The 15,168-nt window shown below is 39.0% G+C and overlaps 3 protein-coding genes and 1 long non-coding RNA gene across 38 annotated transcripts; 2 read left to right on the top strand and 2 right to left on the bottom strand.

Annotated features, from left to right (window-relative positions):
- Nucleotides 1-187: 187 nt before the first annotated feature.
- Nucleotides 188-5,521, bottom strand: Gbeta13F (guanine nucleotide-binding protein subunit beta-1). Of its 7 annotated transcripts, none has more exons than XM_086827492.1 (5): nt 5,397-5,521; nt 4,838-4,956; nt 4,609-4,777; nt 4,085-4,515; nt 188-4,015 (listed from the first exon to the last, which is right to left on the bottom strand). In XM_086827492.1, the coding sequence occupies exon 5, from the start codon at nt 3,865-3,867 to the stop codon at nt 2,845-2,847; it is 1,023 nt and encodes a 340-aa protein (XP_086683618.1). In that variant the 5' UTR covers nt 3,868-4,015; nt 4,085-4,515; nt 4,609-4,777; nt 4,838-4,956; nt 5,397-5,521; the 3' UTR covers nt 188-2,844. The 7 variants fall into 7 exon arrangements, with proteins under 7 accessions (XP_086683618.1, XP_020808567.1, XP_086683629.1 ...); XM_020952908.2 differs by having other exon boundaries at nt 4,085-4,394; XM_086827503.1 differs by having other exon boundaries at nt 4,085-4,394; nt 4,633-4,777.
- A 1,361-nt stretch (nt 5,522-6,882) lies between these two features.
- Nucleotides 6,883-8,731, top strand: Or13a (Odorant receptor 13a). The gene is made up of 6 exons (XM_020952983.2): nt 6,883-7,323; nt 7,448-7,903; nt 7,980-8,079; nt 8,143-8,250; nt 8,308-8,493; nt 8,562-8,731. The coding sequence occupies exons 1-6, from the start codon at nt 6,944-6,946 to the stop codon at nt 8,622-8,624; spliced, it is 1,293 nt and encodes a 430-aa protein (XP_020808642.2). The 5' UTR covers nt 6,883-6,943; the 3' UTR covers nt 8,625-8,731.
- Nucleotides 7,910-8,479, bottom strand: LOC147645140 (uncharacterized). Its single transcript, XR_015270431.1, has 2 exons — nt 8,135-8,479; nt 7,910-8,077 (listed from the first exon to the last, which is right to left on the bottom strand). It is a non-coding gene; the product is annotated as an uncharacterized LOC147645140 (long non-coding RNA).
- A 364-nt stretch (nt 8,732-9,095) lies between the features above and the next one.
- On the top strand, nt 9,096-14,685 carry LOC110184399 (BTB/POZ domain-containing protein 7). Of its 29 annotated transcripts, none has more exons than XM_086827223.1 (6): nt 9,096-9,251; nt 10,129-10,197; nt 10,266-10,449; nt 11,009-11,635; nt 11,700-14,354; nt 14,415-14,685. In XM_086827223.1, exons 4-6 carry the CDS (start codon nt 11,189-11,191, stop codon nt 14,565-14,567), a joined length of 3,255 nt encoding a protein of 1,084 aa, XP_086683349.1. In that variant the 5' UTR covers nt 9,096-9,251; nt 10,129-10,197; nt 10,266-10,449; nt 11,009-11,188; the 3' UTR covers nt 14,568-14,685. The 29 variants fall into 29 exon arrangements, with proteins under 29 accessions (XP_086683349.1, XP_086683270.1, XP_086683357.1 ...); XM_086827144.1 differs by having other exon boundaries at nt 10,034-10,197; XM_086827231.1 differs by having other exon boundaries at nt 9,122-9,251; nt 10,133-10,197.
- The last annotated feature ends 483 nt before the right edge of the window (nt 14,686-15,168 follow it).

Here is a 15,168-nt window from a genome sequence, read left to right as displayed (position 1 = left end):
CTGATAATAGTACCAAGGACTAAATTGAAAAGATTAAAAAAAAAATATAATAATTTAATTAGATTGCATTTAAATGTATGACTATTAACATGCCAGTTTTATTAACCCGTTATTCCTAACCGACCAAATGTCTTAATCAATATTTTCGGCATGGGCACACGACGCACATACATTAAATGATATAGCATTTGCTTAACACAATTTTCTTTATTATATATTCTAGGTATAACGCTGAGTTGACGGCTATGACACAAATTATAAATTAATGTTAGTAATGTTTAATTTTCATTTTTCGTTTTTTATTTTAATATGTATGGGTTGTAGGTTGTATGTTGTTGTTTATGTTAATGTTAATCTTACATGAACATCATTTATTTAATTAGATTTTTCAATTTGTTGTTGTTGACAGCTTTTCATTTTGTTTTAAGTTGGTTTACTTTGTAATACAAATAACTAATTACAAAGATGTACCGCTTTATAAAATGCTTTAAATTTAGGCAGACGAAATAAAAGAGTAACTAAATTACAATATATTCGCATATATATGATCGATCTTGTGGCGTATACATATTAACATAATGTGGACAGTATTAAATTTACATGGTAACACACATACATACAGAGGGGTTGTGATATTAACATATTTCGAAGATTTTTGTAGATTTGTAGTTTCGATTTTGAAGATTTCGAACCAACCAATGCTATGCTGGATAATCGGTATAATCCACTAAGGCTGTGACAGACAGAACCATATCGTATTTTAAGTAGTTGAAAACATGCTGCTTGAATTACATAAATCATGACGTGGGGTTTGGGGTAGGTATTGGGGAGTCTGAAGAGTAGTGTGCGTTGTTGTTGTTGTTGTTGTTAGGGGAAAAGGGGGGTTTACATAATATATAATACGTACTTATTAAAAAGCACAGCTCAAATAATTGCAGTTGTATCAAACACACCAATAGTCATACATATACATAAGGATATTGCGTACAATATTTGTTTAGAATTAAAAGTTAATAAAAATACACAATGCTTCCACTCTTTCTCTCGTTTCTTGTGCACTTCAAATGTTGATAAGGATTGTATTTTTGGTTTTGGTTTAAGTTTCCTAATTCCTCGGTGCTTAAAAAACTATTACTTTAAATCGGAGTTTATCTATCGGACCAAGAGCTTTTTTTTTGCGCGTGTGTGTGCGTGTGTGTTGAAAACTATGCAACAACTTCCAAATCATAGAATAGGATTTCAGAATACTGGAATCAATCAATCTCTGCATATACATACATTTTGGTATTTCAATTGATTTAAAAAAAAAAAAAAACAGAAGAAACTGGGAGTTAGTGTGTAGATTCGTATGACAACCGAAAACAATAAACTTTCACTTTTCAAGCATTTCGTATAAAACATTCGATTTTAGCATCCTCAAACCTCTCGTACATATACAAACCTCAAAAAATTGAATTGAACAATTGAAAAATGTAACTCTGCTTTAATGGGTTGCGGTGAGGTGAGTCGAGTTGAGTTGTGGTGAGGTGAAGTGAGGGGGAGGATGTATTTTTGTTCAAACGCTGTTTTTCATTGCAGTAAGTATGGTTTTATTTTGATGCCCCTTAATGCCGCTTTTCTATGAATGTATATGTTAAGATTTTGTTAAACATTTATAAATGTATTATAAGATTTAAAGGTGTTTTTTTTTTAAATTTATTGTTATAGCTTATATGGCCATCATATTATGTATAGTTTTCCACTTGGTTTTTTTTTTACTAATGCATAGTTTGTTATTTAAATCATTCTTATTTTTTGTTTGTTTGTATATAAATTAGGGACTTAAACATAATAAGACAAAAATGTTGTATAGTGTTTTGTTTTGTTTACTTTTCTTTTTCTTTTTTTTCTTTTGTTTACTTGATTTTTAAAGTTTATTATGCTCAATTGTTTTAATTTTCTTTTAGGTTCGCCGCCGTGATGTTTTCTTCTCTCTTTCCTTCTTTCTTATTTTCTTTTTCTTTTTAAATGCTTTTACTTTATTTTACTTCTTTGACTTCGCTTAATCAGGATCCCATTTTTTTCTGAAGTTAATGTATTATACGCAGAAGACAATGTATTTATGTGTCACACATACATATGTACATACCTATGTATGTATCATTTACCGTTGTTTTCTCTTACATTGTTCAAGGTTTCATCAGGCATGCGTGCGTGCGTGCGTTCGTTAGCACTGCACTGCACTCAAATACACGATTTGAACTAAGTTTACATTACGTACGTTTTTAAACTGTAGCTGTTGTACCCGGAATTCTGACTACTACACAACTGACTGAATATCAGCGGGCGCATCCTTTTCTTTACTCTTCTCTCTTCTCTTCCTTTCGTTTTGTTTTTTGCTTGAATTTCCCATTTACACTAATAATATTCTTGTATGCGTGTGTTTTTGTGTGTGTGTGTGCGTTTGTTTGCATGTGTGTATGTCTATTTGTATGTATGTTGCTGCGTATGTCTGCACTTTTGTTTTTTTTTTTCCTTCTTTTGTATAATTTTAGTTAATAAGTATATAGCAATATAAATAATGTTGTATATAAAGTTCTTTGTTGTTGTGGTCTACGTTCTAGTCAACTAGCTGCGCCCACACCCACATATTCAAAACGTCGTCTTCGTCTTCGTCCGTCATCATTTTATATAAACCACGCACGGGAAGGTGGCAACACCATTCACATGCCATTTACATCAGATCACAATGTAAGATGGATGAATGGTGCAGTAACACTATCGCCGCAGACTGCGCAACCGTTGACCCCACCCCCACCCTTTTTACTTTTTTTTTAATGAAGTTTGAAGTTCTTCTCTTTGTTTTTAGTTCCATACGCGCAGGAAAGAGTCCCACGATCCTGTTGCCACCGCCATACCGTTCTCGGTAACGCCCAGACACGATACACGGTTGTCGTGACCGGCAAGTATGCCAGACCGCTCCGCCTTCATCGTGTCCCACACGTTGCAGTTGAAGTCGTCGTATCCTGCTAGTAACAGGCGCCCGCTCTTTGAAAATGCCACAGAGGTGATGCCACAGATGATGTTGTCGTGGGAGTACATGGCCAGCTCTTGATCGGCCCGAATGTCGAAGAGTCGACAGGTGGCGTCGTCTGATCCGGTTGCAAATGCTTGTCCATTGGGGAAAAAGGTAACTGCATTGATATCCGACTCGTGACCTGGGAAGGTTTGCTTGCAAACTCCCTCTCGGATGTCCCAGAGCTTGGCGGAGGCATCGCAGGCGCCGGACACAAAGGTTTTGCATTGGGGTGCCAATGACAGGGCCATAACGTCTCCAGTGTGACCCAAAAAGGAGGTGACTTGCAAGCCCGTCTCGATATCCCACAGCCCGCACGACATATCGCCGGAGCTGGTCACGATCTGATTGTCGTCGAGGAAACGGCAGCATGATAGATAGCCACCATGACCCGGCAGCTCTCGGGACACACGGACATTACCTTCGCGCGTTTTTAGGTTGTAAATTGAACACATATTATCGAGGCCGCCGCAGGCCACATAGCTGCCAGACGGGGCATACGCACAGGTCATCACCCATGAGGATCTCAGTGGAATGGCGTGGACTTTGTTCGTAGTATGCGAGTCCCACACAATTAGCTTACCGTCCTGTGAGGCGGAAACGAGATTTCTAGAGTCGTTGCCCCAATGCATGGCATAGATCTTCGCCAAATGTCCGCGTAATGTACGCCGGGTGCGCATCTGTATGCGTCCGATGGGTTCCAGCGAGGAGGCTGCTTGCAACAAGGATGTGTCGCAGGCGGCCTTTCTAGCGTCCCGGATAGCATTTTTGAGGGATTCGGCTTCCTGCCTAAGACTGTCTAGTTCATTCATCTTTCGTTAGATGTTATTATTGGTATTCTCTTTTCCTCGATTCGTTTATGTATGTATGTACACGGCGACCGGCGTGCGTTTCCAAGTCCTGTGTATACTCTCACGCGTTCGTTTTACAGATGCAGTGCAGCAGGTGTAGCAGAAAGCGCTAAAGGCAAGGGAAAGGTAAACAATCGTTTATTTTTGACTCAGTTAAAATAATGAAGAAAGTACTTACGAGTTGTTGTTCTTGTTGAATTTGTAGGAAGGTCGAAGCTTATTTTAATAAATATGTAGCTTTGTAGGATGAGATGCTTACATACAACGATTCTATTATTTTGTGCACAGTCGTCTCTAGTTGGTTTGTTAAATTATTAACTCGGTATTATTTTTCATTCGGTTATTACACTTATTCACACATTTTAATCCTGCATTTCTTTAGACCGGTGATCTTTTGTTTTTGCTGTTTCAATTGTAGTTGATGCTGCTGTATTTATCCTCCACTTCCGATTAAATTTGTTGTTAACGCCGTTGCCGCACAGTTGGAGCTGTTGATGTAGATGTAGATGTACGTATAAATGTGCGCTCTCTGTATTTTATATCCCTTTTTTGCTTTGTTAATTATATTTTGTTCGCATATTTCTTCAACTATCTATCTATCGGGCTTTTCTGAAGGTTGGCGAAAAAAAAAAAAAAAAAAAAATGTGTATGTGTGCCGCTGATCAGATCTCCTAGGTTTTTGCTTTAGTTAGTTTAACCAACCTTGTTTTAATGCAGTCAAGTCACCTGCTTCTGCTCCTGCTCCTGCCTCTGCTCCTCCGCTTGCTCTTTAGTATGTGTCTCAAATACGACTATGAAAACTGTTGTGTTCGAAATCCTTTCGATCAACTTTGTATGTTGTTAAAAGAGTGTCGTGCGTCGAGAAACAGCACTAATTACAAAAAAAAAACAGTGTATCTTGAGTATTACAAGATAGAAATACAAATTTTACTTTATGTTGCCCGTCCTTTCGATTGCTTTCTTGCTTCTGTTGGTTGGATATTCTTCTTTTGCTTTTTTGTACACCAAAATCGCAATTTTTGCACCACCACCGCTGCGTATAATGCTGAACTGATTGGAGTAAGTAGCACAGCCAGTGATACGAGCCGTGCGCAATTGAGAACACGGCAGCAAAAGCAGGTCGGAAGTCCCCAACAGCAGTTGCGATGATTATTTGTCCCATTCACACCAAGGTCGGTAGCGTAAGCCCACATGACAAAGAGCAAGAAAGAAATATATAGCAAAAAATAATCAATTTTAAATGTTGAACTTTTAAAAAAAAAGACCGAAGAGTAAAACATTTTCCCGTGTTTTCTAATAAACGTAGCGCAAAGAAACGATTCCCGAGGCCCCGTCAGATGTACATAAGTATCAATGCATAAAAGATTTCGTTGCATCTGTATACATACGGCATGAGAAAAATATTTTAATATATCACATACACACACATCCAGTCGTTTTCTTTAATTTGTTATTCGCAATACAGATTTTCCGGAAAATGTGTTACTTACACGCAACGTCAACTTTAACAAGAAAAACCAAATTTCCGTCGATAGATTCAGATTTTAATACACATGTAACTGAAAATTGTAACGAAAACCAATCCGTAACTTTTCATTTGCACTCTACAATTGGCAGCCAACACCTAGAAACAAATTGGGGTGTAAGAAAATAGTATCGGTGTATTTAATTCGTATCGATACATCGATATGCAATCGGGGCACTTCGCACTGGTCATTATTTCGCGGTAATGCGACAATTCTCATCTGGTCTTCAATATGTTTTAGATAGCGCGGTATGGGAATGCAGATTAGAAAGCAAATTATAAACGGAAAGAAAAAACTTTACGTTAAAAATAAATTTTATAGAAGAAAATCGTTATAAATACTTAGTCGCTGAGAAGAAAGAAGTGGACTTATTTCTCAATAATTAAATTCCGGAATGAATAGACTCCCTGGAATGAATAATTTTTATTTAATTTTAAACTTTTTTTACTGTATTATAAAAAACCCAAAACAATCAACAGCTGTTTGCTCAACACAAAAAGTGATAATGGAGACATACATTATGGTGTAAAATGTTTATATCGATACAATATCGATAAGAAACGAGCAATAGCGTAAGTACCGTAACTATTTCTTACAAATATCTCAACGGTAAAACTGAGTTAATATTGAATGTCTTACTTTTGAATTCAAAAAAGCTTTTTAGGTTCGAGTAAACAAAAAAGAAAAAAAGATTTAAAATATCATATAGCAATACATATCGCCTCAGAATTTCAGCCTCCATCCACTTAGTACCTAAGGGATGGTTCATTATGCCTTATTTCTATAGAATTCACTGCGGCTGAGTCAACTTTGGAGGCTGTCCAGAGTTTTATGTCGTGCTAAAACTTTGTATCTTTGTATCCCATATGTTTTGAAATTCTATGGATCGTATAAATCTTCCTTTAGCCTCTCTATAGATGGTCTATTTATAGTTAATTATGAGCTAGAGGTAAATGGCCAACCAATTGGCCAAAGCAAAAAAAAAACACTAGTTTAAAAGCTCTCGACCTATAACGTTCCCTGTAATTTTAAAAATTATTCATGAAGTAATAGTTACTGGGGTCTCAGGACGGATATATAAATATTTTATATTTATTTATTTATTATTATTTATATAATTATTTAAATTTGTTGAAAAATAAAAGGTTTCAGTTGTCAAACCCGTATCTGATCGAATTTAAATATCTATTTTTTCTTTAATTATATTTTTTGAACGGAGAAATGGGATTGATCAGAAGAGAAACTTTCCAACAAATAAGTGATTGCTTTTATGGCTGTGCCATTAATATGGTAATAGTGGTAAGGGTAAGATGGTCCCACAGGGCGGGTCGTGCGCACCCCCTTATTAAAATACTTACTGTGGACTCAAATTAAGCTCATTAAACTGGGTAATTTTTTGTTTATAATAAATTCTCTTTCATATTTCCGAATTGTTTGGTATAATGGAAAAGTATAAAACTGATGGCAGTTCAGGTAAAATATTGAATCCTGATAATTTTCAAGACAATACCATGTTTTATAAATACCGGCATAGGGACAGTCATTTAAGTCTTCGTATGCCTGTTCAGTGCACTTGGCTAAAGCTTAATGGATCTTGGCCATTACCGCCATCGACGGCAACAAATGGTTATAAATCAAATTTAAATAGCTCAATTTTTGGTATAGCTTATACGGCATGGGCTTGGTACGTTATAACATCTGTGGGCGTTACAATTTGTTACCAATCAGCTTTTTTGTTTAAAAACTTATCGGATATCATAATAACAACGGAAAACTGTTGCACCACATTTATGGGAGTTCTTAATTTTGTCCGCCTTCTTCATTTGAGGCTTAACCAAAGAAAGTTTCGAAAGCTCATTGAGAAATTTGCTATGGAAATATGGATGCCAGAGTAAGTATTTTTCTATAATCAGCATCATCAGACGAGTCAATCTGGACATGTTAGTGTGCCTGGCTTATAAGTTTAACGCTTATTTAATCGATTTACTAATTCCACATTCTGTTCTCTTCTACAGAAGCTTGAACAATTCGATTGTGGCTGAATGTCGCAAGCGAATGAACACGTTTTACATAATGACAGGATTGCTCTCTTGCCTCATAATTATGTACTGCGTTTTACCTTTGATTGAGCTATTTTTTACCTTTGGGCTTGATTCACACGAGAAACCATTTCCTTACAAAATGGTCTTTCCATACGATCCCTATAGTAGTTGGACTCGTTACGTACTAACTTACATGTTTACATCGTACGCAGGAATTTGTGTAGTGACCACTCTGTTTGCAGAAGATTCAATTTTTGGGTTTTTTATAACATACACCTGTGGTCAATTCCGTTTACTACACGAAAATATCAACAAATTATTTACTGAAGTCAAAGTTAACGCAAGAGGCGGTGATACTTGGGACTACACACAACGTGTGCAGCTGAACCGTTTAAAACGAATCATAGACAAGCATAATAAAATTATAAGGTAACTAGTAGTAATACGATTTTATATTATATGTTCCCAGCTTTTGTTATAATTTAACATTTATCACTTTTTTTAGGTTCGCTCAGCGCTTAGAAGACTTTTTTAATCCAATTCTGTTAGTCAATCTTATGATTTCATCCATTCTAATTTGCATGGTTGGCTTTCAGATAATAACTGTAAGTACATAAACTAAAATTAGTTTTAATTATATTAAAAAGTTTTGCCTCTTACCTGTGCAGGGCAAAAATATGTTTATCGGAGATTATGTTAAATTCATAGTGTACATATCCTCTGCGATCTCTCAATTGTATGTCCTTTGCGAAAACGGAGATGCCTTATTGAAACATGTAAGGAACATAAAGTGACTGCCTATTTGTATAATTAATTATTAATAAAAACACTAGTCGACTTTTACAGCGAATGTTCTCTATGGATGCCAATGGGAAAGTTCCGAGCATTGCAACCATGTGTATACAGTGACGAGCAAGCAAATCCAAAATCATTTAAGGTTTATGATACTCTGCAGTCAACAACCCGTCAAGATAACAGCTTATAAATTTTCCACTCTATCTTTACAAAGTTTTACAGCGGTGTGTATGAAATACTCTACGCCTATTTGATAGAAATCAAATTTAAAACATATAGTTTTCTTTTTTAGATTTTAAGTACGTCAATGAGCTATTTCACATTATTGAGGTCGCTGTACTATGATAACAAATAACGAGGACTCGACAGTACTTTTAACATGCTATCGAAAGCAAAGAACATTAGAAGTATGTGTTATTTTTGCTGTCCCACAAGAATATTCATAAAAAATTGTTATAAAAATGTTGTTTTAAATTCTTCTTTGGGTACATTTTGGCGCCACTCTTTAGAATCGATGTACTTTATAGGCCGTACTCGATAAATACCGATTCTTAGCCCTTCATAGGAAAAAATACTTAAAATGCCCTTAGTTCTATCAAATTTTTATTTAATTATGGTATTGTCACCGCTGTTTTATCCATCCCTTTTACAATATTTTTTTAAGCTACATCTATTTCTTGAATTATTTTAATGTTTCCAAGAAAAAAAAAACAGTTCTTTGCTTGGTACAAAGCCCAAGCTAGTGCCAGTGAGAACGATTATTGTGCATTCTACGCTCACGCGCATGTACCACAATAACTTATCGATTAAAGCCAACGAATCTTTTAGTATATTTTTATGACTCGTATTGGTATAATAAAACCAGCACACTTGGTATTTTTATTCGTGTGTCTTCGACGAAATACTAGGCACGGGCACATTAATTTTCCGAACGTATTTTAATATTGTCATGTAAATAAAACAATCAACATTATAAATTGATGTAAGGCCATTATAAAATATGAATTAATCAACACGTAAATGTATCATTTAAACGTCAAAACAGTGAAAACAATAGAATTTGAGCATTTTATATGTGAAATTCCCTATTGTAAAAAGTCAAAGTTGAGAAAAAGTGTGTAGGTATAAATATACATACATGGAGTGGTGAAGAAAAATTCATTGTGGCCTGGCTTGCAATTAAATAGAATTAAAAAATTAGACTGAAGTGCTGAGCTTACGTGCGTATGTGTATACGTTTTCAGTTGTTCAATCTTAAGCCATACATATGTTTTTCATCAGTGCACATAAATCCGGATACACATTAGTATGTATGCATATAAATGTACATACATATATATTGGTGTGTGGGCACTTATGTTGAAATATGTATATATGTACATATGCGCATTAACAATATAATGAAGAATATAAAAGTCCATACGAGTTGTCATTACATTAACAAAAGCTAAAACAAAACTACGTATATATATATATGTTAACCCAGTATGAACGTATTGACAAGTGTATTTATAACTGTTTTGCATAAAACATTTCACCCTTGCAATTGACGTGCATGTATGTGTGTAACTGGAGAGTGTCACAAAAATGACCTGAGATTATTATTTTGGTGTGAAAATTAAAAAAGAAAAGAAAGGTGCAAAATATTTTCAGTGTGTTTCGGACAAAAGCCAGCTTAGAAACAGTTTTTAACGTAAAACAACTGCTGCTGTTGTCGTTGTAATCTCTGAAATAATTGCAAGTGATTTCTGTGACACGATGCAGATGAAAACTTTCATATACACGATGGCTTAATATTTGTCTTCATAGTAGACCTCTCTATGTATAATATATGTATGCATAATTATATGTGGGTCAAGGTAGACGATGGTCATAGAATCTCCAAAATATGATGGTGGCACTTGTGCATTGCGTTATTTGGCCTGTCGGTAAGTGAATTCTTTACATCTATATATGTATATACATAAATATATTCTTTAAAACATCTCTGTTTTAGGTTTCCAGAATTCTATGTGTCGGGAAATGCAATCGACAGGCACCCATAAATGTAATATTAAATAGTAGAGTTCCATTAATTGAATTATCCAAGTTGGTCTGCCCTTTCATCATTCATCACACATCGTGTATATTGGGATTCCGAAGACTGAATGTACAGTGACAGCTGCATTTGGGAAGCACAGGTTTGTGCATGAATACATATGTATGTATATAATATTATATTTTCGGGATTGCTCTTTAAAATGATCTGTTATATATAATTAATCGAAAGGTAAAAATGCATTGCAACTATTAGACTATGAGATACCAGGTTTCTCAGACATATATGGACATTCATATACAACATATGTAGTGCTTACATATGTAAGAGTTTAGTTTAAAGCTTTTAAATCCTTTTATTAATTCAAATTGGAATGTTATTGGAGTTCCTATACAGCTTGATTTGCAATAAGAAACCAATTGGAATTATATATGAATCTTAAGTCATATAGTCAAAGTAAAAAATATTCAGGTTAGTTTAGGTTTTCTTGCAAGGAAAAAAAGATAATCCTAATTTGATCAAACCTATATGATTTGTTATATCTTAATTCTTTTTCTTTGGAGTCTATGCTATCTTACTTAAATTTAATACCAATATTTTCATAACATATTGTAGTCTTGATGGGTTAAATAACAATTTAATAATTTGTATGTACATATATTTATATATTTGTATGTACATATATTTTACATATATTTCAGAATCTGGTTGCATTAAAACAAAAAGGAAAACACTTGATGACTACTACTTGCGCAAGGCTATCCAGAGGAAAGCCTCATGCCATTACATTCTAAACATACGTGCATCTGAGGACAAGATGTGATCCTTATGTGAAACACAGCATCTGATTTAGTATTTATTGCACACATAATAATATTAAGATGGGAGCCAATAGTTCAAGCAGCAGCTATCCCACGCTCGCATCAGGTGGCGGCGGAGCCGGAGGAGGAAACGTAGCAAATAATAATTCTAGCAACAATCCGAATGGAAATGCATCAGCGGTCGTCCTGCCCATGAGCATGGCCGGGATGTCGACAGCGGGCGCTGTGGCAATGACAACTGGCAGCGGTAGCTTGAGCGGAACGCCTGGAATTGTCATCAGCGGTGGGGCAGGCGGAGCAGCACAACATTATCATCATCGAGATCAAAGGCGGAAGCGGGCTACGGGCTTTGCCACACTCAAGCGAAAATTCATACGTCGTAGACGCTCATCAAAGGCTTGTGATCATGCGCGCGTATTACGAGATTTCGTGTCTGATTGGGCACCCATCGAACTGGCCGCTCTCTGCGAGGAGTTCGAAGCCTTGTCAGCTCTGAGGGACTTGTCGGTTAGCAAAACCTATATTTTTCATATGTTTACCTTGGATTTTTATATATATTTCTGTCTTATAGGTTCAAGCTGAGCTGGCACGCCCACCGGCCACAACGTACAAGCAGGATCTGGCCGCTCTCTATGACCAAACATTGTGTACGGATTGTGATCTTGTGTTTCGCGGAACGATATTCTCAGTTCATCGTTCGATATTATCAGCACGTTGTGTGTATTTTCGAGACCTGCTGGCCGGATGTCCGGGCTTCGGAGCGCGTATCTGTCTTGAGTTACCTACTTCGCCCATAGATGTGCAACTGTTTTCGTCGTTATTGCGCTACCTATACACCGGTGACCTTTGTCCGCACGATCCGAACATTGATGTCACACTCTTGCGTCAGCTGGGGAAGGATTTTGGGACGCCAAATCCGCTGGAGCATGATCTGCGCTATCTGTTGGAAACAGGTGACTATGCGGATGCGGCACTTGTTTTCACAGCGGATGGATCCAACGATTATCTGCGGCAAGACTCTGGAACATCGGAGTACGGGTTTCGGCCAAAGATTGAGCTGCCATGCCATAAAGCGGTGCTGAGCGCCCGCTCGCCGTTCTTCCGCAATTTAATTGCGCGTCGCACACGGAATATTGACGAGTACGTGGAGCGTTCGCTGCACGTGCCCACACGGATTGTGTTGGACGAAACGGTTATACCCAAGCGGTATGCCCGAGTATTGCTGCAAGCCATTTATCTCGATTCGGTAGATTTGAGCTTGATATTGCGTGGCGTCGGATCTGGGACATCGGCGGGATCCCTGGGCGAAGTGCATGCCCTGACAAACACAGGACGTGTGCGACCCACAACGCTGGAGGAGGCCATGGAACTCTATCAAATTGGACGGTTCCTGGAGCTTGACATATTGGCTCAGGGCTGTGAGGACCTGATCCTCGAGTGGCTATCGATTGAAACGCTGCCGACGGTCCTCAAGTGGGGATGCCAGCCGCATGGATCGGCCTGGGTCTTTCGCCAGGCCTGTCAATATTTGCGTGAGGAGTTTTCCGCGGTGAGCGCTTCGCCGGTGCTGCATCAGTTGGACAAGGCTCAGCTTATTCACATTTTGCACAGCAACTTTCTGCAAGCATCCGAACTGGAGGTGCTGCAGGCTGTCCTGAAATGGGGCGAACAGGAACTCATTCGTCGCATGGAGGATCGTGAGCCCAACCTGTTGTCGCACACCGCCCACTCGGTGGCCCGCAAGGGCGTTAAAAAGCGCGACCTCAGTGACGTTGAGTTGCGGGAAATACTTTCAGAACTATTACCCTTGGTGCGCATGGATCATGTCCTGCCGCCGCACTGCGAGGTCCTCTGCCAGGCCATTCGCCGAGGACTGGTGAGCACCCCGCCATCTCACATGATTGGCGACGACAGGGAGAATTTACGCATTAATGCCTGGATACGTGGCGGCAAGAATCAGGGATTATACGTGCGGCCGCGTCTTTTCATGCCGTATTTTGAGGAGGTGAAGGCGCTACTCCAGGATCGCATGACCTCCTCCCATCACCAGGCGGAACTAATGCGGATGCGACGATCCCGACATCCCCCTGATATCCCGGACACACTGTATATGGTGTCGCATATGAAGTCAAAGGTGAACAGTGATCTCAGCGCTGCCGAAAGTCGAAGAAGTACTGGCGACGGCCACCTGGATATAATGTTGCGAGGCGGAGGCGGAGCAGCTGCTATACCGCCGCCGGATAACCAAACCCTGCTGGCAATGCGCAAGCGGGAGCACAAGCTGCGCCAGTCGCCTATGTGCCAGAGAGCCTTGCTGCTGCCGCTGTCGTCGAAGCATGAAATCGATCGGCAAATCCGTCTGCGGGTTGTCCGTGAGTTCAATCTGCCGGATGAGGTGTCCGATATATTGGAACACTCACTACTTCAGGCCAACGAGGGCAGGGGTGGCGGTGAGACGCATTCAGCGGAGGAGACCTGCGGCGGCGTTGTGGCCTCGACCACTCAAACCGAGGACTGTTTGCTGGAGGACGAGGATCAGAGTCCGCCGCCATCGCCAGCGGCCACGGGGTCAATTCCGCGGCACACCAACGTCGTGGCGCCTTCCGCCGCATTTTTATCCTCCTCATCGATGGGCTCATCCATATCGTCGTGCGGCACAGACATTGCCGCTCACCCGTGCTATAGCCGGAATCTCACCTTCCCACGTCACCACTCAAACGGTCTAATTGGCGTGGCCAGTATTTTTGGATCCACCTCGGGGCCAGCGGCTCTGCAGTGCAGCTATGCGCGGCTGTCGTCAACGGTGCATCATCATCAACGCAACGACCTGCCCGCCTTGATTACCGAGGGAGACTTTCGGTTTCCACATGGCGGCAATGGTCTGGGGTTGGACATGGGCATGGGCGCTGAAGGCGGCGGCGGCGGTGCTTGTGGCCTGGACACGGGTAATAGTCATCTTTCCGAAATGATGCCGGATGTGGCGATGGCAACAGCCTCATTGGGGCAGCTACATTTGACAAGCGGCGGTGGAGGTGGTGGCGGCAGCGGCGGCGGTGGCGGCAACGGAAGCAGTGTACGCGGCAACGGCAATGGTCATGGGCATGGACGCGGTGCAGTTGCCAATAGTAACGACATGCCCGAGAGTTTGCAATTAGATTTGGGCGATGGGCCAAGCCCACATATAATTGGAAATGCTGCTAGTGCTATGACATTACGAAATATACAGGTTAGTAAATTATATATTGGATTTTCCAGTGTAATTATTATTTTGTTATTATATTTCTAGCATCAACTGCCACAGAATAACTATCATCACTTTATGCAACGTTCAAATTCGCCATTTGAAATCGTGCGGCAGGGGCAGCCATCGCCAACATCACACCATCCCCAACAACAACATTCCGGGACATTCAATTCCGGACCCCCAAGGTTTTTATAGAGGTTGCGAGTGGCCCCCGATCACGGTCATTATTTTAGCATGCCTTTCTGAACAAAAAAATCCAATAAAATTAAATCTAAAACAGTCTAGACAAATAAAAAATACAAAATAAATAATAGTTACAACTGGTTTTCCCTTTGCAAAGACAAGTTCTCTGGAGTACGATTTCTTTGGGAATGTAATCTGAGTGACCAAGATATCATTTAAAACTCTAGATATAAGGCTATTTAGAAGGTCAAGGAGAAACTAGGATGTGACCTAAAGAGGTCAAAACAAGAATAGTATTGCTTTTTTTATGCACCTACGGAATTATATTTCATAAAAGCTTGCAACCTGTGAAATAATCATTTCCGACTCTATATAATCTTGATCAGCAACAATAGCCGAGTTGATCTAGCCATGTTCGGAAGGAAAATTTTTTCAAGTTTTGCAAACGTTAACGTTAATAATGTTCAAAAACGCAGAAAAAAAGTTAATTTTTAAAAATTTTAATTTAAGTATGCAGATTTATTAACATAAAAAAAACTAGCTCAGAACAGTTTTCCGAATTAAAATTAATAGATTTTTGGCTTAGTTATGAGAGATTTAAAATTCATTCCCG

This window comes from Drosophila serrata, unplaced genomic scaffold (assembly GCF_035046125.1).
Source record: "Drosophila serrata isolate PLE 108 unplaced genomic scaffold, ASM3504612v1 contig_8, whole genome shotgun sequence".
In the NCBI taxonomy this organism is placed as follows: Eukaryota; Metazoa; Arthropoda; class Insecta; order Diptera; family Drosophilidae; genus Drosophila; species Drosophila serrata.
Note: the sequence above shows the minus strand (reverse complement) of the source record. Positions and strands in the feature narration are given on the sequence as shown.

What these genes read in the sequence shown, in the direction of transcription:
- Gbeta13F (XM_086827497.1), bottom strand. Translation starts at nt 3,867, where the DNA reads ATGAATGAACTAGACAGTCTTAGGCAGGAAGCCGAATCCCTCAAAAAT.
- Or13a (XM_020952983.2), top strand. Translation starts at nt 6,944, where the DNA reads ATGTTTTATAAATACCGGCATAGGGACAGTCATTTAAGTCTTCGTATG. An exon ending in ATGGAAATATGGATGCCAGA is followed by an intron (nt 7,324 to 7,447) that starts GTAAGTATTTTT and finishes TCTCTTCTACAG; the next exon opens with AAGCTTGAACAATTCGATTG. An exon ending in CTTTACAAAGTTTTACAGCG is followed by an intron (nt 8,494 to 8,561) that starts GTGTGTATGAAA and finishes TTTCTTTTTTAG; the next exon opens with ATTTTAAGTACGTCAATGAG.
- LOC110184399 (XM_086827223.1), top strand. Translation starts at nt 11,189, where the DNA reads ATGGGAGCCAATAGTTCAAGCAGCAGCTATCCCACGCTCGCATCAGGT. An exon ending in CAGCTCTGAGGGACTTGTCG is followed by an intron (nt 11,636 to 11,699) that starts GTTAGCAAAACC and finishes TCTGTCTTATAG; the next exon opens with GTTCAAGCTGAGCTGGCACG. An exon ending in TGACATTACGAAATATACAG is followed by an intron (nt 14,355 to 14,414) that starts GTTAGTAAATTA and finishes TTATATTTCTAG; the next exon opens with CATCAACTGCCACAGAATAA.